General features: G+C 40.4%; 1 protein-coding gene across 1 annotated transcript in view; it reads right to left on the bottom strand.

Annotated features, from left to right (window-relative positions):
• Positions 1-23,608, bottom strand: part of grid1a (glutamate receptor, ionotropic, delta 1a) — a 220,790-nt gene that overhangs the window by 196,254 nt on the left and 928 nt on the right. The window contains exon 2 of the mRNA XM_035663666.1: positions 22,562-22,717. Within this exon, the coding sequence (XP_035519559.1) occupies positions 22,562-22,717 (156 nt within the window). The remainder of the gene's footprint in view (positions 1-22,561; positions 22,718-23,608) is intronic.

The following is a 23,608-nucleotide window of genomic DNA, read 5'->3' on the forward strand; positions in this document are numbered from 1 at the left end:
CCAACACACCTTTTGCAAAAGGGCAGTGTATTTAAACCCTCAGTGCTCTGCTCATTCTTTAACTCTGCCATGCTGCTGCACTGCTCATCTGAAAGCACTCCTGGAGATGCTGCATAAAGAGTTTCATAAGCTCCCACATCCAGCCCACCATTGACCTGTATCCTTAGAGTTTCCCTAGGGGGAAATTATTATCATCACTCGCCATTCTCTGCAGAGGTCGATGTATGGTTACGGGGGGTTGTGAGGTCACAACCTAGATGCCAAATATCTGTACTAGGGCTGCGAATAACGATTATTCTCATTACCAATGAATGCCTCTATTGTTTTTTGTATAATTGTTTTGTCTATAAAATGTCAGAAAGTATTGAACTATTCCTATCACAATTTCCATTAGTTCAAAATTAAATGGCTTGTTTTCCAAAAGCCAACAGAGAGATTGCTATTTTTGCTTGATAAATGACGTCAACAATTAATTTATAGCAATATTATTGTTTTTCCCATAAGCATGTTCTTTACACGAGTTGACTGCTGAAATATTCTAGTTTTGAAATATGGATCATGTTTGTATTACCCTGTTTCCTTATATTCTTCATTATTTTTGGCCAACGGGCTGCAGTGGCCAAATCTTCCACAGATGTCAAGAGGGTTTCACAGGATTTGCCTTATGTCATATAACAGACTGACAATCAAATGCATGAGCAAATTGTTATGTGGACAGGGTCTTTGAATAACTAATTATAACATGATACTTGATAAATACTTAGAGTGTTTGTTTTCCTTCTAGCTACTGTCTGGCTCTCATAGAATTTGCAGAAGCATGGTGTCTTCAGAAGAGGAGATTCAGATGTTTGTTAACATGAGGGCAGAAACCAGGGACTACTATGAAGAGTGACTTACTCATCTTCTAGTGAGCCTTTTTGTAGGAGAGGCTGCGAAGAATGAGGACAGTAGCAACATCGCACTCACTACCTGTTGGCCAATGATGTGGGAGAAGGGCGAGGAGTAATTAGTGAGGCTGATCTTGATTGCTCTAGGGATAAAATGTAAATGACCCCTTCTAACATGTTATGTTCAATCGATTATACAAGCGCCTGGCCCCCTGGGGAAAAAAGACAGGAGAGGCCTTGTAATGCAGTATGCAACCCTTTTATTTGTCCTGTTTTACCGTGCAATCATGCCCTTTGAAGTGAACTAATCTGAAAAAAACACACAAACATATGAACATTAGCAGTGAGTCATACACTGTCAAATTCCTCCATATCCATTACAAAGCAAAAGAAATCTTTGGGGTCATGTTTCTATAAAACTTACATAAAAGTCTGTGCAATAACAATAGTTTGATTCCGTCACAACACAGTGCCTAAGCAGAATGAACAACATGGCTGTGTTGACAGCTCTGTACAATGCATAAATAAGTGAGTAATAATGGATGTTTTCTTACGCTCTTGTTCATCATTTGTTCTTGGCCTATTGTTTCCAGTTTTTGATGGCTGACACCCAGTGTGCTGTTTATTGTATAACTTTCCGTCTCCTGCCTCCAAGCTCTTATTCAAGAGCATCTATAAAAACTATTATTCATCTCAAAATGAATACCTTAGTTAATGGTGACAAAATAATACTGAGAAAACACTGTTTTGCATATTTTGAATAAAAGCAAACATGCATATTGCAATAACAGAGGTTGCGTGCTGTTCCTCTATGATGGACCTGCAACAATAGAGGAAATAAAGCCATCAGTGGGTGGGAGACTTTCAGCGCTGGCTGCTTAAATGTAGAAATAAACAGCGGTGTTGTGCTTCTCAGGGCCCCTCTGTGTCTCAACATGCCCTTGAAGAGCTCCTGCAGGAGCAAAGAGGAGTGCCAGAGAGAGCTCTAATCAGCCTGTGACAAATCAGCCTCTTCTCCAGCTTGTTTTTCATTTGGATAATGCTAGCCTCCTCTCTTAAGTGATAAAACAACCTCTGTGGAGTGGTCTTTACACAGCCAGATTAAATGTGATCACCTTGCCAACATACCCTGGGAGATTGCCATGATTAACAGGCAAAAGAGAATAATGATAATCATATGCAGGATAATAGCCCATACCAAATGGCTGCATGATCTGTACATAAATCACAGTCCATTTCCCACCCTAAAGGACACAATTTTACCCTTTGGCTGGATTTACGCAAGAACAATCTGATTTCTTAACCCCTATATAACCTAGATCTGATTATCTCACTACCAATTTAAAACATAAAAACCACTTACAATAAATCTGGATTTTAATTTAAATTTTTTTATGAAATTGCATAATTTTTATTCTGCGTTCAAAGTCAACTAAAAAAGATACAAATTGGAACACAAGGTTGAGACCTCATGAATCTTACAATGAGGTTAATAACCCTGAGCAAATATTATCTCAGCTTCAAACAACACAATAATGACATGAGAGGGGCTGAGACATTGTAAATCTGCTTTATGAAACCCTATACAAAGTGTGCAGGACGCATGTAAAAGTGTTGTAAAAATGTGTGTTTAAGTCAGTGCACGTGTATGTGTGCCTGTCCCTGTTCCCAACATATACAGGACTTGGCAATGGTAAAATGAACAGATTTGTTGGACATAAACCATGCAATTCTGGGTGTATATATCACTTAATGAGGACCTAATCACATCAGAAAAGATTATGGCACAATACCAGTACTTTATTTTCCCTCATAAGCAAAGAGGGTTTTAAGTATTTACACAAGCTGTATATTGGAACCAGACCAGAAAACTGGCATCATCCTACAAATCAGAGACAGTTCATGCACAAAGTAAAACACAGTGAAATTAATTAGCATCAGCTCAATTTGTGATCTATGTGATACGGCAGAGTTAGCATCCAGGTAAGCCCTCTGATAGGTTTTAGCATTACCCTCAACCCTCAGGGAAATCGACCCCAGAACTAATCCATATGAGTAGGGAGGTACATGATGAGAAAAAATGCAGAATCAGAGCGCACTATTAGGCAGAAAAAAACAGAGTAACAGAGAGAAAAAGTAATGAGAAAACAAGTGGAACTGGATCTTAACATTTAGTCTATAATGAGATTGCCTCTTGAGACTAAACAGGGGCAAAGAAGATGAAGAAAATAAAATAATAAAAATGCATCAACAACAAGCGCCACTCTTTGTCTCTTCTTGGCAGGGTCACCAGTGTTCAGCAAGGAGGAAGGAGAACTGCAAAGAGGTTGGAGCCTCAGTAGGCTGCTTTGACCAACTTTGTGATGTACATGCGAAAAGCAAAAACTGCTGCCAGGCAACTAATCCACTTTCCTGTTGATGAAGGTAAAAGTCATCCTCCCTTTTTTTAGCACAATTACCAAGTGTGATGGAAAGGTCACGCGCATCAGGTTATATCGTGTCGTTTGTAATAAAGCATGTGAGTCAAATACCAAAGAGGCTCCACTGACTGAATGTGATGATTGGACGCGGTGAGTAAGATGCTAAGCTGCTTCACTGTGCAGCACTGTGGGTGGAGGAGACATTTTTTTACATCAGAATCAACGTTATTCGCCAAGTGTGTTGACACATGCAATGAATTTGACTGTTTTAAGTAGCTCTCAAAGTACTTCCACGCTGCAGTGCCAAGAACAAGTATACAGGAGGAAATATAGTCAGAAGACAACAGAGCTAAACAAAGAGAAGTTAGCAGCCATTATGTGCAAGTGGGAATAAACATATATAGTGTTTACTTCCACCAACAGCCTAGATTTCTCAATAGAACAGGGGTACATGCAAGGATTTCTTTGTTTGTCTTTGTCAAGTGTAAATTACTCCTTTATTTATTTTATATATAATATCATTATAACCTGGGCTCCAGAGATATAGAAATCGTTTCTTCTCAGACAGACACCACTATTTTACTTGGCAGTTAGCTGAGGGTCATTTTTTTATTGCTCTCATGTAGAACTAGTTTAATACAAATAACAATTAATTATCAATCAGTGATGGCATTGAATGCATTATCAGGTTTTTAACTGCAGAAAATGAAACACATTTTAAAACAAATGTTTAAAGACACTCAGTTGCAAGTGTGTTAGGTATTCCAAGCTAATACAACACTCCTGCAATAAATCCTTCATGAAGGTTATAATATTCAGTTTTTGTTCAAACTGTTTTAAAAAGGTCTTGATTCAACCTTCTAATTTTGGAGGATGTAGTCTGTGATGCGGTTGAACTGTATTGTATTATAGAGAGGTGTTTTTGTCCCTCACTGATATAAATGGGGGAAAAAAATAGAAAAACCAGTTTCCCATGTCGACAGTAATGGTGATTTGGGTTATGATAAATGGGAATCAAACAAAGTGACTTGGTGCGACCCACACAACAGGTGGCTACATGCTCCCAGGTGGTCAAAGCGTATTTCGCGACCTGGGATTGAGACTCAGATACAATACTGTAAATGAATCGACGATTGTTAAACTTCCTCCTGTCTCTAGTTTTGTAAGAAAATACAAGAATTCCAACCAACTGACCATCATTTTTCCAACATTGACCGAATGAATGAACGTCAGCTCTAATTCTAACCTTTTTACATGAATATAGTTTAAGGGTAAGCATGACAACAAAGCGTTTTTTCCTGCGTACAAACAAAAACATTTCACTTATTAATAACAATGGTTTGATTAAAAAACACTTTCTTGCAGTATAGTGCTATCTAAAGTGAATGTTTTTGACTGTGTCTATAGAGAGTTGCATGTACATGTTCATGAGAGGCTATAATCTCATCCTGAAATATCCTATATGTAATACAAGGGAACTTCAAAGGTTTTTTATTAATTGTGTCGCCTGAACTCTGGACTCCAGTGATTTCTGCTGAATGGATAAAAAGATATAACTTCCTTTGATCATTACAGCTTTTAGGGGAGGGAGTGAGGTCATGTAGAAGCTGGATCCCTAAGGCGAACTAGACGAGGGAATCATCAATTCAGACAGCATGGTCAAATCTTGTTGCTCAAACACTGCTGATCAGACTTAATCACAGGATCGTTACACCCGTGAATCTGTGATAAGTCCAGGAGTGAGCCCAGAATTTACACCCCACCCTGATTAGCAGCACTTCAGTTCTTCCCTATAGACACCGACTCCTCTAGAGAACTCCATTGGCCTTCTGTGTACAAAGACCTACACCTTAACCTGCTGTGTCTAGAAAGAACAAATACACACATTATTAGAGTCAGCGGTAGCCTCGAGATTCAAGAAGTGAGCTCATAAGTTGAAATCCTCAGGCAGAGAAAGTAGATGAAAGTGGAACTTTTTCACTCGGAGACCGCTGCTGATATGACCTTTAGCATTAAGGTCTAGAAAGTGAACATTTTGTGAGCCTGAAAGCTCAAGTAACTGTTGGGTCATTCATTATCTGCTGAATTATTGGTCCTTAACAGAAATATATGTGAGCACTATTAGAAATAAGTGCATTAAGGCCAAATGCTTGCAGAGTTTCTGTTCAATTGTGATATACTGTGTGACCCATACTTAAAACAACAATGTGTCGTTCCTTTGTTGCTGTCAGCAATGGTGCAGTTTCCATTGCCTACGAAAATAATACAAAGCTAAAAGAACTGACCTCGTTCCATGTCTGCTTTTATAGACAAGGTTGAGTCCCAACTCCTTTAACCAACCAACCTTATTACAGTGAAAGTATGGATACACTCCCAGAGCTTTTCATATTGTTCATCACTTTACAGTCAGGAGCAAAATAATATATATAACATAGCTTAATACGCTACTGTACAATTGCATGGGGTTAGGAATAAATTAAGCACAGCATTAGTTCAGGTAGGCCACAAAGTCAAGCTCAGCTCTCAATTCAGCTAGGATCAGCTGATCGCAGCTGATCGTAAACACACATCAGCCGATGGCTCGTCTGATTCCCCCCTAAGCTTCCGAATGGAAAAAATTACATTCTATCAGCTGATAGCTCAGCTGATTCTCTTCAAGCATTCAATTGGCAAATGTCATTCACGGTGAAAGCTGCTTTAGCCTGCCTACCTTTGCTGCTTCCTCTACAAGCTGCTTCACAACCCACCTCCAACCCAGCGCCTCCTTTTATGCTGTATGTGATTAAATCAATGTAATTTCTGTTGCCATTGATTCCTGCTCTGTTCTGTACCCTGTGGGTCTTTGCTGCTGCTCTTCTTGTCTTAAGCTATTTATGTATGCACGTGGAAGGACAAGGAGGTCCCAAAACAGAGCCATACCACCAAAGCCTTCGGAAATCAAGTTTTTGACAAAAGTGGTCCTGACTGAACTATGAATCATTAATTCATAAAACAGAAATTTGTGTAACAATAAGATGAAAACAAGATCCTATCATCATGATATGATTCTGCTGGAACTCGATTAATGAATAAACTATTTCCCAGTCCTAATGGAAAAAAATGTTCTCCAAATTAGAAAAACAAAGCACATAATATGCAAGTTATCTGTGTGTGTATAACTGTGGCCTGTATCCAAAGCAAACATTGCACATTCTGCATTATTTATTGAGCTATGTTGCTCCCAGCACCACATTTATTGAGGCCACTTTGTATTTAAAACCCTAATAACACCACTCTTAAATCCGAGGTCCATAGGTAAGTAATAATCAAACCTAATCAATAATCAACACTGCCCAGCTTTTCCAGGGTCAGAGAGCATAGCAGGAAAGACACACTTCTACTACTGTGGTTTTGGTCTCCCTCTTTCAAGCCCAATATTGATCCGGACCAAAACCAGTGCCAGGTGTAATCCATTTCTGCTGAGAGCAGCAGCTACAAAGTTTTTAAAGCCTTTTGCTCTTCAGCAACACAGCAGTCAGATAAACTCTATTCATACTGCACATTCAGTCAGAAATACTGCAAAAGGGTGACATTAAGAGGCAATAAAAGAAGCTGAGATAGGCTGTGTTGGATTAGAAAGGGTGAGAACTGCTATGGTATGGGTTAGTTTAAAGGGATAGCAAAAGCTAAAATGGCATTGACAGCACTGAAAATTGAGGATTGAAAGGCATTACAGGACTACTGAGATTATTGATGACACATTCCAAGAGCCTTCCTATTGAGACCCTGCGCTCCGATACATGAACATATAATCAGAGATTTACACTGTTTAAGGCAAAATCCTAAAAGCTGTGCCCCTGTCCCTCATTGAGGGGGGATGACACTGAGCCATGGAAAAAGCATACTTGTATACATCAACACACACACAACCATATGCATGTATTAATATTTGCGAACACATTTATGAACACAAACAGCGGCACAATCCTAATCTGGTTCATAACAAAAGCTGCTATTAGCCCCTTAACAATTGGATTCGATGCCAGGCAGGATTTTCCAACCCAAAAGAACTAAAATCTCTTCCAAATGTTGTTAAACCAGTGAGAGCAGCTTGACTCAGCGCTCTCTGAAGGTAAAGCAAACAGAGCCAAATAATAAACAATCACAATCTGCCCTGAAGTATTAAACATGGATAATGTGGTGAATTTGGAGAGTTGGATCAGAGGGGAGAACACTATTGGCTACTGGGGTTAAGGTCGACTCTGATCCTGGTTCAATCACATTAATAATGTTCATATCAAATTCAGAAAAGCCTACCAGCATTAAAACAAATTTGGCTTAAGTACTTAACTCCACTTAACTAACCAGAAAACTAAAACACATGTGTGTTCTCAAGAGATATGTCATGCAAATTCTACAAAATCAATGAAAAACAAAACCAACAGCAGCCAGCCCTTGAAATACTGATGTGGAAAGACAGCACACAAACACACCGCAACATTTCCATTTCCATCAACGTTCATCCTGCGAGAAACAACAAAAAGCAAAGGAAATCCCAGCAGCAACAACCATGCAGCATCTTTAACTTTCATGCTGATGTATTTTCTCTCCTCTGGGCTCAAAGGGGAGAGAAAGAAGCATGGTCATTACGGCACACTCGTATTCTTTTTCAAGATGCAGAACAAAGCTGAATCCCTGATACCATCTCTGTTTTATACACTATGCAGGATCAGACTATATCAAGCGTTTGTGAAATGAGATTGACTAATCTGAAGGAAAAGAGGGCATTGCTCAGCCATTATGACAAACAGAATATGAATTCCCTTGTGAGTCGGCATCGGCATTTCTAAAAATATTGCTCCAAACATCCCCCTCGAGAGACTGATTTTATCTTGCGGTTATTCAGTTATAGAGTGGGAGACAACCATTGCGCCTATGACAGATGTTTTAAATGATAATTCCATTCCTTGCACTCCTGCATGTGGCTTGATTTTTATCCCGCCAGCTACCGCAACACATTTCCATTCTCATGTCTCTCGGCCTGTTTCTCCCTCATCAACAGGTGGACAGAAATGTGTTCTCTCGAGTAGGGTGCAGTTGCCATATCAACCAATGCATTGAATCAAGGCATTAGATTATGCAGTCCAAGTGCAATCTGAAATAAGATACATGGTTTAACAAGATGAAAGAACAGTGCATCATGACCAAGGCACATGGTGGTATCTTGACATCTTCTTATGGGGGATTTTTGAAGAATTGCAATTCATTAACACACCGATGCAGGAATAACAGATAAGCTCACACAGACAGACACATGAACACATAGACACACGCAGTGAACTTTCACCAATCACATACAAGCCTGTGACAAAAGCACACACACTCTTTGTGTTAGAATGAATGGGACAGTGTCCAAGAGTTTCCATTTTTGTGCTGTTAAAAAGAGGGTTTGTCATGGCAGTGAGTGGGCATGTGGTGAGTCAGTAAGGGACAACTATTCAATGGGGAGATGCCTCATTTTCTAGCTTCTCTTCCTGGTTGCACGGCCTGCCAGGGCGTTGCTAGGAGGAAGCAGGCACTGCCAGAAATTATGACATCGCCTTGATAGACATCCTCCTGCTGTCCAAAAGAAAAGGGAAAGACAGAGAGATGATCTGAAACATTGCCACCTCCTCCTCCACCATTGTTCCTCTTCTTCTCCCCTCGAGGTGATCTGCTTCTCTTCTCTTCCTACTCATCTCTTTTGTATATTTTCATAGTCCCTTAAGCAATCTTTTTCTGATTGGGATACTGTTCTTGTATGGGAGAGATAAGCCTCTACATACTTAAAGTTTTTGTCGTGTTCCCCTGTGTTTGACCTTATGGAAATGGAGCTATTCTAAGCATTTCATTAAATTTTTTCTGTCTTTACCCAGGACATAGTGTTTGCTGCTGTGCTACTGGTGAAGGCACTGAAAACTAAGGCACTAAGTGGCTGAAAATCACTAGAGCCAATCTTATTTTTGCTTGAGGGTGGGTTGGCTGTTTGTTTTGCTGTGTGTGTGTGTGTGTGTGTGTGTGTGTGTTAGTGTGTGTGTGTACATGCCTACCAATTTCTACCTGGATGGAGTCTTAGACACCCTGTTACTAAGTGCACCATACCTAAGGGCCAACCACATCATCGTTTGGAAGTTAGTGGGTGGGTGTTGCTTTTTCCAGTGTGAAAATGTTCTTTTGCTGCTTTCCCTTGTCTGTCTACAACTCACTGTATTTGAATATTTGCAAAAAAGATCTCCTGCGGTTTGAAACAAAGATATTATTCCATTTGACCATTTAAAGGCTGATTCTTATGTTGGTTAGGCAAAATGAAGCTAAATAATTCATTCTCATAGCATTAGAGACTAGACCTGCAGGTTTTTTATTTCTCCCCTTACTGAAAAACAGAAGATTACCCTGAGGCATGATGCTTGGTATATTACTCTTTTTAACAACCATACAGAGAATCAGGACACTGTGAAGGCTCCAATATATACATGGAAGGCATATAATGGATGAGAAAATGCATTATGTAGTTCCCTTATGTCTGAGTCAAGGCATATGCTTATAATATTTAAAGCCATTTGTCATGTGCCTTCACATCATGAGCTTATATATTAAATGTATGCAGTTATCTGGAGGACATGGCTAACCCTGACCAACTGATCACAGTAAGTGCCGCTTGCGATGACTGACCCCCTTCTGTGTACACTCTTGAAAAAGGCTCTTTGCCCTGCATGTTAACTATCACAGAGTTATTTTAGGCCAGCATGGGGTCATTTAGCCTATTTACAAATCTACCAGGACAAGCCCTCTAGACAGTGGGTTTCACCTTAAATATAGTATGGGTGGTAACAATAAAATGTTACCACCCATTCCCAGTAGTTATGGTAGTTAAAGGTTATATACACAGAATTCACTACTCCTAGATGTCGCACTGGAGCACATTGTCTCAGACTGAAACAAATGGGTGCTATACCAGACTCCACTGACAAAACCAACTGACAAACTACCAAACACAATTTAGACCAGTTCTAAAAATGTAAAACCGTTCAATGACAAGTGCAAAGTGGTAGGTCTTGACCTTCTACTTTGATTCATTTACTGGCAGCGGTGGAAGGTGCTAAAGGGCTGGGTGAAGTGGAATATACAGATCAGAGAGTGTGTGATTAATAAATACACTCTCAGCCAGTCACATCACTGGTCTCATCACACTCAAACAACTGTGCCAATCACAGGGACAACTCAACAAATATAGAAATGGCTTCTCCAGGAAATTGTATTATTCTCTTGATGGTGCAAAGCTTCAGGACATGAACACACATCAACCCATATAGATGGACATAAACAGATGTGGTCTTTTCTCAGTTCAACAGTAAACAACAATTCACTTTGGGCTTCTGCATTTGAATGCACCTCCCACCTGTTTGTGTCTTTCTTTTCTCGACCTAGCTCTTAGATTGCTGCTTGCCCTGGTTGTTATGAACTGAACTGTCTTTGGGCACTAAAGAGTCTATAGCAATGTTATTGTTTCTTTGAGGCTGCGATGCTTTGAGCGAAATATTTCACTAACATGCTTACAATGACAATACTAACATGCTGATATTAAGAACATGAAGAATGTGTGTAAAATATTGTATGACAATCCATCCAATAGTTGTCGAGACACTGAAACCACAAATGTCAACCTTGTGGTGGCTCTAGAAGAAAAGTCAGGGGATCACAAAAGATGATTCATTTTCTGGGGAAAACAAACGTCTGCACAAAATGTCATGGTAATCCATTGATAATGTTTCAGTCTGGACCAAAGTGGTGGACAGACACTTCGTCAGTCTTCTGCTGCTGTCCTTAGAACCATGCATCAAGCATGGCTGAAAACTAGTTAAATAAAAGGCTGCTTCCCTTACTGATTACCAATCTTTGTGCACTGTCCCACACACGCAGTTTGTGCTCATAAAGCAGTAGTTTGCCCCTAAACCACATAAACAAAAAACAGGGGCAGATTAAGTTTTCCAGTTTCATTGTAACTCGATGTATGTCTACCTGGACTTCGACACCTTTGGAGTGGTGTTTGCTGGAAGCATAACTGTCAGAAATTGAACCTGGGTCACAGCAGTGGTGTTGCCAATTCTAAACCTCACAACAACACACAAACCTGACAACATTCAGAGCAAGGCACAAAATCAGAATCAGAAATCAGAATCAGAAATACTTTAATAATCCCAGGGGGAAATTATTTTCGTTACAACTCCAGATATACAAACAACATATATTAAAGATGCCTTCAAAACCTGCAGGACAGGTAAAAGACACTGAATCAGTTCACATACGCATCAAATGTTATGCTATGACGTGCATACTGTAATTATTTACATAGTCCTAATGTGCTTTTCATTCCTTTGCAAAATAACAAAAAAACATGCATTGAAGTGACAGCTGAAAACTGCAAAATGCTTCAAAACATGTTGTGATGGAGGCAAACAAAATGACTGTGTCTCAGAGTGACATAATAATGCGAGATGATTAACCTGCTCTGTCTCATTCAAGTGAAATAATGAATCATTCACATTGCCTTGGGTATGAAAAGGCTTAAAAACACAAACAGTACATTAACTCTGCTCTGTTCATCACCTCTTTCTCTGAGTAAAGTGATCCTCCTTAACATGTAAAACCTTCATGCAGGTGAAGTAAAAAAAAAAACGGCCCAGTCAGAAGCCTTTGTGGCTGTTTAAAACCTGTGTTTCGAGCTACGAAAAAAAGAGATACCTTTATGAGTCTGAGCGTATTTTCCTTTCCACAAAGTAAACAAAACAACCAATCAAAAGTATGGCTCAATCCAAAAACTGACGGAAGATCCACCACCTTCTGAATTCACACTTTACCCTCTAAATGTGAAGGCATTCGTCCTGTGTGCAGATAGGCTAACAGTGACGCCAATGTCAGCTGATACAACAGGATACTTACACAGTGGATGTAGTACTGCTGGAATACCATAAAAGTCATGGAGGTGGCTAATAAGTCTGACTGTGTATGACTGTTTCTGCAAGTAAAACATGACAAATGTGGATTCACGTTTGCACAAGTGGGTTAAATCCTTTCATGTAAAGTTTTATGTGCATGTGTTTACAACTGGACTGCTACTTTTATCTGGAAATGAAACAATTACATAATGTTTAAAGGTCACATATTGTATATAGCCTTGTAACTTTCATTTATTTTTTATATATATTTTTAGCCACTCTGGCGGTGTGACTCTAAGTCTGTCAGTCCACCACATAGGTCCAGACTCAAATATTATTGATATATTATTAAATAATAATTTGGTGATCTCCTGACATTTCCGCTAGTGCAACCATGAGGTTCACATTTGTGGTTTTTAGTGACTCAAATATTGGATAAATTGCTGTGAAACAACAACCTGTAGAATCACTTATTTAACTGATGATAATTACAGTCAATCCACTGATGAATGCCTTAGTGGCTTCAGTTGACAATAGCGGTGGCCATCACAATAGAGTGTGATTCTTAACTTAATATTAGGTATATGTGTGTCTGTACATATGTGCAAAAATCATTATGATTTCAAAAAATGTAGGCACCACTTCTGTAGAAAAAGATGCTTGTCATCAGTTGGAGGGACGGCTTTAAAAATGTTGGTGTGGTGCTGGGAGGTTGCTGCTGAATCAGGCCATCTAATTAAAAGTTATTTACATTGAGATAAGAGAGATTCAATGAAGTCTCTAGCATGGGATTTCAGAAGCTTCTTCTAGTGATGATTAAAACCCAACAATGACAACTTGCTTTGATACGACCTACAGAGAATTCATGTACTTGTAATGGGTTAGTACAACAGAAATTAGGCCTACACATCCCACGAGTGCTCACAGAATGATTGTCTTCATGTGGTAATGTGATGGATTAGATAACATGACAAATTCTGAAATACGTACTGATCTCAATTTAGAAACAGTAACAATAACAAATTAATAATTTATGTGAGAGTATCTCCTTATCTTGAGCTGAGACAATCTGTAAGTAAGATAGACTGGTCTTTAGTGGTCTTGTGTGTTTTTTCTTATCATTTCAATTAGCTGCAGAGGTGCCTTTCTTCATTTACAGGCAATAACATGTTAAACATCCCATGTAAAAGAGAGTAACAGCTTGTTCTTAGCTGTGAGATGTCAGCTAAAGTACTGTTACAGTAAAAGGGAAGATGGTCAGTGAATGAGCACAGAAACAAGTGAGTCTAAGAATAAATCAGTGTCTCATTACGACTTCAAAAATGTATAATGGCTTGTGATGGTTTTCTTTTCATAAATCCTTTTATTGATTTTTCAACCAAGAGGCATCACCGGATGTAAATGTTCTTCCACTCACAGGTTATGTTCAACATAAAACAAGATCAAATCCCAAACTTCCGTTTCATCCCACTCCAGCTGGCCATTAAGCAAACTAAGGTCTTTGTGTCGAGTAACTAACTGAATGGAAAAAAGGGAAATATGTGGACTGCACACCCTATTCATAACACATGGGATCCCTCAAAGTATGTCAGAAAGAGCTTCCAAAAATTCTTATCAGATCCATATATAGCGTAGCAAACTGAGGCTTCAGGCAGGACAATATATTTTCAAGCCACTAAGCATGTGTGGGTGGGGCAGCTTCCTTTCATCTCAATAATACTGCATGTCTAGGTAGGCTATCCCATTTTGTGTCAGAGAAGAAGCAGCATGTCTTGCTCCCGAGTTGCCTTTATTATTATATTTTAGGGACACATTTCAGGCCAGATTACATCATAGACAGCCGATACTGATCCTTGGTTGACGAATCAAAGCCCAGCACCAAATCAATACAATTGGGGACAAGTGCCTTGGGAAAGCGGGATATTTGGAACTGCACATAGTGTCTGATCCATGCTTGTGATGATATTCGCTGTAGAATCAAATAAAAGACTTATTAATCAGCCAAACAGTGTAAAGTACATTTATATTAGGATGCATATTTGACCCAGTTTTCAGTGATGCCTGCACGTTTCGCCCCCTACACTCTTTTAGGCTTTCACTCATGAGGCTTAAGCTGGGTTTTGATTTCACTCAGAGAGAGCTTACACACTAGCTTAGCCTCATCTTTGGATAAAATCCATGTTGCCTGGGCATGGGAGAGGACCCATGGCAGTGAGAGAGAGACAGAGAGTCAGAAACTCAGCGAGTAAGACTGAGGAGGGATTCTTGTGACAGATGGTCCCACTCGGTATCTGTGTCTGTGGGCAGTAATGCAAGCAATGGCTCCCAAATACATTTTGGCATCTCTTCATCAATGAGGGTAGTGAGCCGAGTCCACAGTTTCAAATGACTTTGTCCCTCTTGTCTTCCATACGGCCCGAAATTTCACAGCCTCTGCTCTTTTTTTCCCTGCATTATCTTTTATTCTGCCATCTCCGTCCCCCGGCTTTCTCCCTCATCATCACGCTTGCTCACCAGTTCATTCTGCTTCAACTCTTTACTCTCGCTAAGACTCCTATTCCACCCCCACTCCTCACCACCTGCATCTTTCTCCCTCTGTCTGAAAAGAGTGTGAAGTCGGAGATAGCTGCACAGCATTTCTTTGGCTGACTCCTGTTTAGCCTCTAATAAGATTTACTTGGGGGCTGATTCTCAGCTCCTTGTCCTGGAATGAAGTCTTCTTGCCGCCAATGGTGCAGGTGGTGGGTTGTAAATTATACACACTCCCCTTTGAGCTATTCAGCATCAGAAGTGAGTGAAAGTGGGGGTTACAACCTCCCATCCCTAAACTATTATCCAACACAAGATCTCACCAAACCACAGCACATTTTTTTCAAAAACATCCACAAACACGAACATGTCTATAAAACCACCACAAACACTCACACACTTCACAGCAAACAACCACACACTTAAAGGCACATATTCATACCACGATGCACAAACAAATCCTCTCTCCCCTACCATTCATACACCCACTCTACCTCCACCACCCTCCCCATCTCTGTCATCTCAGCAGCTCAATAAAGTCGAAGCATAACAGTGTGTACAAAGAGAAATGATGCTAGTAACATGTGGGACTGCGATGTATTACAACGGACGCAGGCCGAGGGCCTCATCAGCATCAATCTGATTGGACAGGACATCTCCTTTGGGCTACCTTTCTCTCTCTCCGTGTCTCAGTCTCACTCAGTCTCTCTCGTTCTAACAGGTAGAGTAGTATTGATGGCCAATCCCCAGCGGTGGTTAGAGGCTGTTTGGGGTCGTGGCAAAGCACTAACATCTGTCACAGTGTTCTCTACAGCTCGTTATAAATCTGTCACACCAGAAAAGACAGGAACATGAATAAGACATGGGGCTGAGAGACCTGTTATAGGGAAAACATATGTTGTGTGTTCATGTGTATGTATAACAGTCAGCTTGTTGACTTGATGTGTGGTATGCATGCAGGTGTTCTGATAGCCATAAATATTTTGCCCTTTTAGCCATTTGTCAGACGTCAGATGCTGCTGTCATATCAGAAAATCGGTATCAGGAGCTAAATGTCTTTCCAACAACAATTATAGGAACAGGCCAGGATACATTTGGTTGCCTGCTAGTTTGATGTCATTGTCTGACAGTGCTAAATGACACAAATAATATTCTCTGATGCCAAATTTAGGAATCCTGTGTGCATCATGGGAGGAACAAACTGTCAAACATCAATCAAGATTTCTCTGTTCTTCCATTTAAAATGTATCCGCTTTTCAAATGTGTTTTTCCTGCATTTGTCCTTCAGAAACAGACAGCCGTCACACCACCCAGAAGCCATTAGTCAGCCTTATACACAATGACCCCCCTAGAACATCCTCAATCAAACATGCCAGTGTGAAAAGCGATGAGAATACTTTGAAATCAGCCCTCAGCTGTCTGCCAGTGAGGCAGCTTGGGGAGTATGATGAATACATAAACGCACAAAGACCCAACGTGACTGCCACTTTCTGTAATTAGCGCAATACACTAATTCTGTTTACATCGCAGACCAAACATAACTGCCCCATTTCCTGAAAACCCTGCAAAAAAAGATCTGCTGAAAGATTACAGCAAGCAAAACAGCACATTGCTCTCTCTTTATTTATTTATTTACTGGTGGGACTTCACAACAAGGCTGGCCCTGTTTACTCAAATTAAAAGATTGCTAAAATCCCAGCTCATGGTGGCATTTAGCACGCTGCCGATGATTCCTTTGAATACAGATCAGAAGTGGCATTTAAGTGAATTGACGTTTCTCTTAAAGTTAATCAGTGGACCAAGCCTTCTGACTCAAAAGCCAAAATCACTTTCAAAGTCTTCATATGTTTTTTTCCTTTTTTTAATAATTGGATGCTTGTAAATGTCTCTATGCTGCTTTCAACGGTAGTCTGAGAACTGCCAAATGAGGCATGTATTACAGATGTCGAGACTTTGTGACACAGAGGTATCCTACGGCAAGAGAGGGACACTGACCAGCTGTTCCTGTACAGCACAGAGGACAAAACCTGCAGGCCTACTACGCAGATCCAACATTTAACAGCCTTGACCTATCTTCGTCTCTCCCTTTCTGTATTCTGCTCTTTCTCTCTGCTCCCTCTGTGGCAGGTGCTGCTCAGCAGTTGCCAGACATTGCTGACTCTGGTTATTCTAAAGAAAAGCTGGAGGAATACATATTCTTTAGTGTGTCTGTCAGTGCACAGTGGATACAGGTCCCATAGGGACTCCTCTATGTCATCCACGCTGCATGGTGTGAATGGCACAGGTACAGAGGGGCAAGTAGAGGTTTGTACAATTCACAGAACTGCACTGTCAGTTACATAACAGTGTGACATAAAATGACCCTTGCTACAAAAGAAGCAGGACTTTGCCTTGAAAATATCTTCCAGGAGATAGAATGAGATGTAAGGAAGCAGACAGACGAATAATGAGTATAATAATTATATACAGTCAGCAGGAAACAAGCCAGCACAGTGCTTAACATGCAGTGCTGAAATAATATCCATAACACATGGCACTTTGCACAAATAAAGCATCAACACATCCAAGCCCTCAGATATACTGTTAATAGCACATTCTTCATTGCACTGTTGCACATCAAATGCACAGACAGTCCACACAAGCCCAGCGGCAATTTGGGCATTTCTCACCCAGTTATCAGAGGCTCAAACCAAGCAGGATGGCACTAATTCAAGACACAACTTGTCAGGTCATCAGGAGGCAAGATGGAAATACATTTTAAAGTGTGTGTTCATGTGCCCCAGCGTTCATTTACCCCATCCAAAATCCAAATAATCAATCCAAAAATAGTTTTTTGGTTAATGTGAGAAAAATATAATTTGTAACCTGTTTGTAATTCTATTTGTCTGTTTATTCTCCTCTTAAATACAAACAGCCCATGTGGATGTATTTTTAGAAGTAGCTGAATACTGCTAAATCTTTCCAGGTCCCCTCTGGCAACAGCAGAGGTAGGCCCTCTAGCTGGGAATCACTGGTTTATTAATATTGTTTTGGAATGGCTAGAATGAGTAATACTTCACCTTTCTAAATAGGAATTCAAAATTTTCTTAACCATGAACACGACCACCAGTGTGCAAACACAGGCAACCAAATAAAGGCTACCCTTCCACGGATGCTGAATGGTGGGCCTCACATTGTGAGGGGATAAAACGGTGAAAGGTATACCTCTGCCGCAACATCACTTAGCTGATTAAGGTACCAGCAGGCCTTTATGCAGCCCATTGAGGAGCTTATGACGGATTAAAATAACCGCTAGGTGATTAACAGGGGCCGGTAAAATGGCCTGATCATCCCCCCTGTGTGTAGAGCTGGTAAAGAGACATAAAAAAACAAACAAATCCATTACCAAGATTTATGCAGCATTATTAAATTCACTGGGACAATAATAGTGAAAGGGCAGCATTCCATCACGTTTAGAGCACGGGGAGTAATGAGTTGTCATAAGCAGAGAATCAGATGGAGGATATTACATTACCCATGCCAACACTTTCAAAGGAACCATTATTTCAACTTTTGTCATTACAGATTGAGCACAACAAAAAAAGAAAAATTGGGAAAAGAATTGTCTTCTTCAAAGTCTATTGGCAGAAAACACAAAGAATCAAATCCTCCTTGACGTTACCTTGGCAGGGGTTAGATGAAAATGGAGGGTCACTAGTGGTGTGGTGTGTGAAGAGGACTCAGTGGGACAGAACACTCAACAAATTACTGCACATAGAGGAGCAGGAAATGACTTCCTCTAACTGTGGCCAGATGGCTCTGTTTTTACCTGCTTTGTTCTAAATGTATGTTTTAAAATGAAATGGAAACCTGCAGGGGTATGACAAAACTACATGGACACCTGTGTTTTAAAATCACTGCTTGAAAGGTGGCCCACAACAGATTGAGTGCCAATTAGCAGAAACTGTAAACCCCCTTTATAATGTATGAGCAACATATTACCATGTTGATTTGTTTCAACTTATGACTCATGTATATGCTAATTTTTTTAGCCATGCGAGCTGTGGTCAGTTCCCCACAACGTCCCCCTCCAAACGGAAATGTCTCAAACTATTGGATGGATTGACATGAAATTTGGCACATACATTCATGGTGCCCTTAGGATGAATCCTAATGACTTTGGTGATCCCCTGACTTTTCATCTAGTGCCACCAGCAAGTTTACTTATTTTTACTTGTGTGAAATATCTGGACAACTAATGGGTGGATTGCTGTATAACTAAATATATTCAAGATCCCTAGAATATAAATTCTAATGACCTTGGGGATCTTCTAACTTTTCATCTAGTGCAATCATTAATCAGTTTAATTTGTCCAGTACTTTGATTTATGACCAACTACTTGCAAAACTAATGACTAATTAGCTAATTAGGGAATGTTAGCATGCTAAGCTAAGACGATGACCAGGGTGAACATTACACCTGCTAAACATCAGCTTGTTATCATTGTCATTGCTAGCATGTTAGCATTTAGCTCAGAGCACACTGTGCCTCACAGAGCTGCTAGCATGGCTGCAGACTCTTGTTAAAACTTTATTTTGAGCATGCACCTGCAGCTGGAATTGTGATTTGACTTTGCAGTATTCTGTTAGTTGACTTATGGTGCATTAGAGTATCTTTTTATCAGGTTTTCACATGAGAGGAAATATCCCAAATGGTGTTGTCCTCTGAGCAACTACAGCAAAAAAAGAAAGAAATGGTCCTTAGAGGTTAAACTTTTCTTTAAATATGCATAGGTTCAGATTTCCATAATCACACAACAAGGTGGCAGCTTTGCTGTCCCCTTTCTGCCACTTCCATTGAATAAAATGCAAGACAGAAAAGGTTATAAAAGCGTTAGTCTTATGTATACTTATCCGGCCTAGAGGACAAACCTCTACTTTTAAATCAAGGTGGGAAAAAATATGGGGTGCAATTCATCTTAAGATGTGTGAGAACCCAGTTCAAATGCACCTTTCATTTCCTTTAACAGTTGCCACAGTCCAATTCAGTTATGCCCTTACCAGATGTATTATATTCTTGAGACATTCAGCTTTGTATTAAATAACATGTTAAGTGTGACACTACATAGGCTGTGGTCATGCTCTGAACTTTCTAAGATTATTAGTGTCTTTGTGCTGATGCTCACATCCTTGTGGAAACCCAGACTGGCTCGCCTGAATGATGACTGACTGATACTAGATAAGTGAGGCATTCATGTTACAATTGATCAGAATGGCAGTACATGCAGTTAAATCGCTCATGGCCACATTATGGAAGTCATCACAACCTTCCCTTCCAGAGAACTGTGTATAATTTAAAAAAACATGATTTTGCCCATTTTTATTGCCACTGCCTTATCTTCATCTCTATAAAGCACAAAAACTGGGGGAATTGTAATAGATATGGGGCTGCTACACTGGCCACATGTTTGTTTGTTTTGTTATTTTCTGTGACAGTATCACAAACTGGTGGTATCTAAAAACCTCATGACAGGCATCAGTACACAAAAGATAAATATTCCTCAGAGTTCTTGCTCCCGGTGTCGGAATCAACCTATTCGTTCTCTCCAGTTGCACCAGCCTATAAATAGGGTGGCATCTGCCAGTAATGTGGTCAAGCGGTATATCCAGTCAGCCTTGAGCTGTCATCTTTAAACGATAAGAGCGTGGGAGGAGAGAATAGTTGAGTATGGTGTCTGTGTGACATCCTCATTAATATATGTTCCACCAGTGCAAGGACAAAAGAAGCCAAATAAGGACAAACATGACGCTGCAACTACGCCTCTCACTGGGCTGGCAAATTTTCCTCATCACCTCACTCCTATCTTAACTCACCTACTCTTCTTTTATCCACTCATGTTTATTCAGGTCTTGATCATAATTTTCTCTTTTTTTAATTTTTTCCCAGCATTTCTGGTACTCATGGTTATTCTTATCCTCATTGCTCTTCTCACCTTTATTCTCCCTCCCTTCCTTTTTTCAACAGCCACTATGTTCTCCACCTCCATCATCTCATCCTCATTGCCCCTCACTAACCTGCCCCCCCCCCCTCTTTGCAATGTGATGGCAAGGTCCTGACTGCCACTCACAGTGGGATGGCAGCGAACAAAAGAGCAAAGCAAAAGGTCAACTTTTCCCGGCTGTCACTCAACACGCACCACCCTGCCTTGTGTCAAGTGTGAGAATCCGGGGGCACCCATCGATCCTTACGTCATTGACTGCACATTATACCCCACTCTCTCCATAAAGTGAATGCCGCCTAATCAGCCACTTCTGCAGATATTTGATTATCAGGAGCCTAACTGTAAACAGTAATTAAGCGTGTTAAATAGCATGTTAAATGATACCCAATCAAGGCTAACAAAAGGTAGTTCAATCAGAGGAAATACGCTTGGAATAATTTTCAATAAGCAATAACAAGCTCTGCAGTTACATTCTCTCTTCACGTCTTTAATGGTTTTTTACACCATTATCAAAAAGATTCTGTGTCCTTAAGCTTTTGTGCAGGCATGACAGTGTTATAATATTATCTTTGCAAAAATAACATTAAGATAATTATGAGTTATAAAGTGAGTGTGTGTTTTACACACTCCATCTTTGACTGTACTACTGGACTAATCAGAGTGCTGTAAAAATGGCAAAGGATTTGCTGGCAAGTCTGTTTAATTACTACACTTTTGCATCTCAAGCAACAGCGACTGATAAATTAGCCAAGTCACACATGTGTGTAATACATTTTTTATCTCATCTCCGCAGCAGCAACCAGGACTATCTCTTCAGGTTTATTTAAAGAATCCGCATGCCAGTCTGGTTCATTCTAGCCCCATCAGGATTTAAGTTTACAAAATGTGAATTAGACTACTGTATCTGTGACATTGTTAAGGACCACAGCTAAATGATGAGGGATAATTATAGCAAAAGGCTGGACATGTTATCATCTTTCTGCGCCTGTCAGGGGCACTATGAATAGCAATGAGTCATCAAGGCCTTTGTGCAACTGGGGACAAAAGTACAGGCTGGTAACAAAGTGCAGGGGACATAAACAGCCTTTGTAGGTCCCAAGGAATCTATTAAAGTCTTAATGATTCATTTCAGTGGAAGAATATTTAATCACTTTTGCAGTCAACAGTGTATGGGACCATCTCTCAGTAACTGAAAACGATAACCTTGACTGAAATAATTTCATTACTAATTTCCTGTCTGTTTTGTGGAGGTGTGTACATCCTGGGAAATCCAAACGAAGCAGACAAAACATTTTAAGGAAAAGCTGAAGGCTGATGAATGTGCATTAGCAAGATGGTGGTGCTTATCCTTCAAAGAGACATAAAAGCCAGAAATATGTTTTCTCTCCTGTGATTACATAAGTGGAGTATTGGAGCTGGAATTACACTCGATCATCTTCAAACGATTCTTATTTCACATCACATATTATCCTTAGCTGCTATGCTCTAACTCAATGCTTCCACCTAGCTTTTCAACCACAGAAGACACCTTGCTTTGGTACAGTGGCACAGCACTTTGCAGATGCACAAGAGTGCCTGCACACACACACACACACACACACACGCAGCGATTTCACTCACAGAGCCACATGGATCATCATCAATGGCTGCTTCCCTATAGCAACCACACTGACTGATGTGTGACTGAATGTGAAATGAACATCAGCTCATGTCCAAAACAAAAAAAAGGTGCACGATCGAGGAGACCGCCTCCTTGACGTACTCACAGAAAATAACAGGGGCAATCTTACCTTCCTGCACAGCCTGGAAGGGGTTGTTAGGCTCGATAAGTTTCACAGAGTGGGTGATTTTCTCGCTCTGCAGAATGTCGTCGTTCAGACTCAGGTCTGAAATGGCAAGTTGAAAAATCTCGTCATCTCTCACTGCGTTTTCCTCGAATATGGCACCTGTTGAATAAATCAATCAGAAGTTATTTGGAGAAAAAGGGAAAAAAACACTAGGGGGGGTTGGCGTGTGATTGCACGATTGGAGGCGCAGGGAGCAGTGAATGAGATGAATTGCTGGACCATCGCTAGTGCAAACTGAATAGGAGCGTTTTACTGTTATCCTCCAAAACCTGCCAACGTGATCCATAATTCAATAATGGGACGTGAAATGTAATTTTCTCTTGTTGGGTTTAATTTTGCCTTGAAGTTGTGCAACATTTGCGCCTCGGTGCGCAACCTGACAGGGTTTCAGCACCATGGACAGCGACACACAATCACTCTTATTTGATGCGTAGAGCAGCCAAACTTAGAAAATAAATGGCTCTCACGTCTACCAAATCAATGGCACCCTTCCCAATCAGCACTACAGGCCTAGTGTGGGAGGCTGAAGCTTAACTGCCCTCCCTTCTTTCTTACCCTGTTTATCTAAATGGCATCAGCTGCTATCGGGAGACACGCATATATCACGGAAAAAGGTTTCAGGAAATGAGAAGTATAATTGGGGTACCCTAACGTAAAGCGGCGCATCAGCCAATATTATCTGGATGGAGTCCCACCTCTGTATTAAGCCAGTGACTGAGCACCTGCTGCTTGCCAGACTGTTGCAGTAAACTGTGAACACCAGCAGCAGCAGGGGCAGCAGCGGAGGAACACCGAGACCAAATTTCCTCACAGTGACATTGACATTTTTATCTGAGATTACAACGCCAGTCATAAGTGGCTACCTGACTGTGTACATGAAAAGAGGACACAAACATAGACAATTATTCTGTGTGTGTGTGTGTGTGTGTATGTGTGTGTCTGTGGAGGGGAGATCATGTATGTATTTAAAAACTGTAAAATGAAATGTAA

The sequence above is a fragment of the Morone saxatilis genome, unplaced genomic scaffold (genome assembly GCF_004916995.1).
Source record: "Morone saxatilis isolate NCDOM2014 unplaced genomic scaffold, NCSU_SB_2.0 Contig19, whole genome shotgun sequence".
In the NCBI taxonomy this organism is placed as follows: domain Eukaryota; kingdom Metazoa; phylum Chordata; class Actinopteri; family Moronidae; genus Morone; species Morone saxatilis.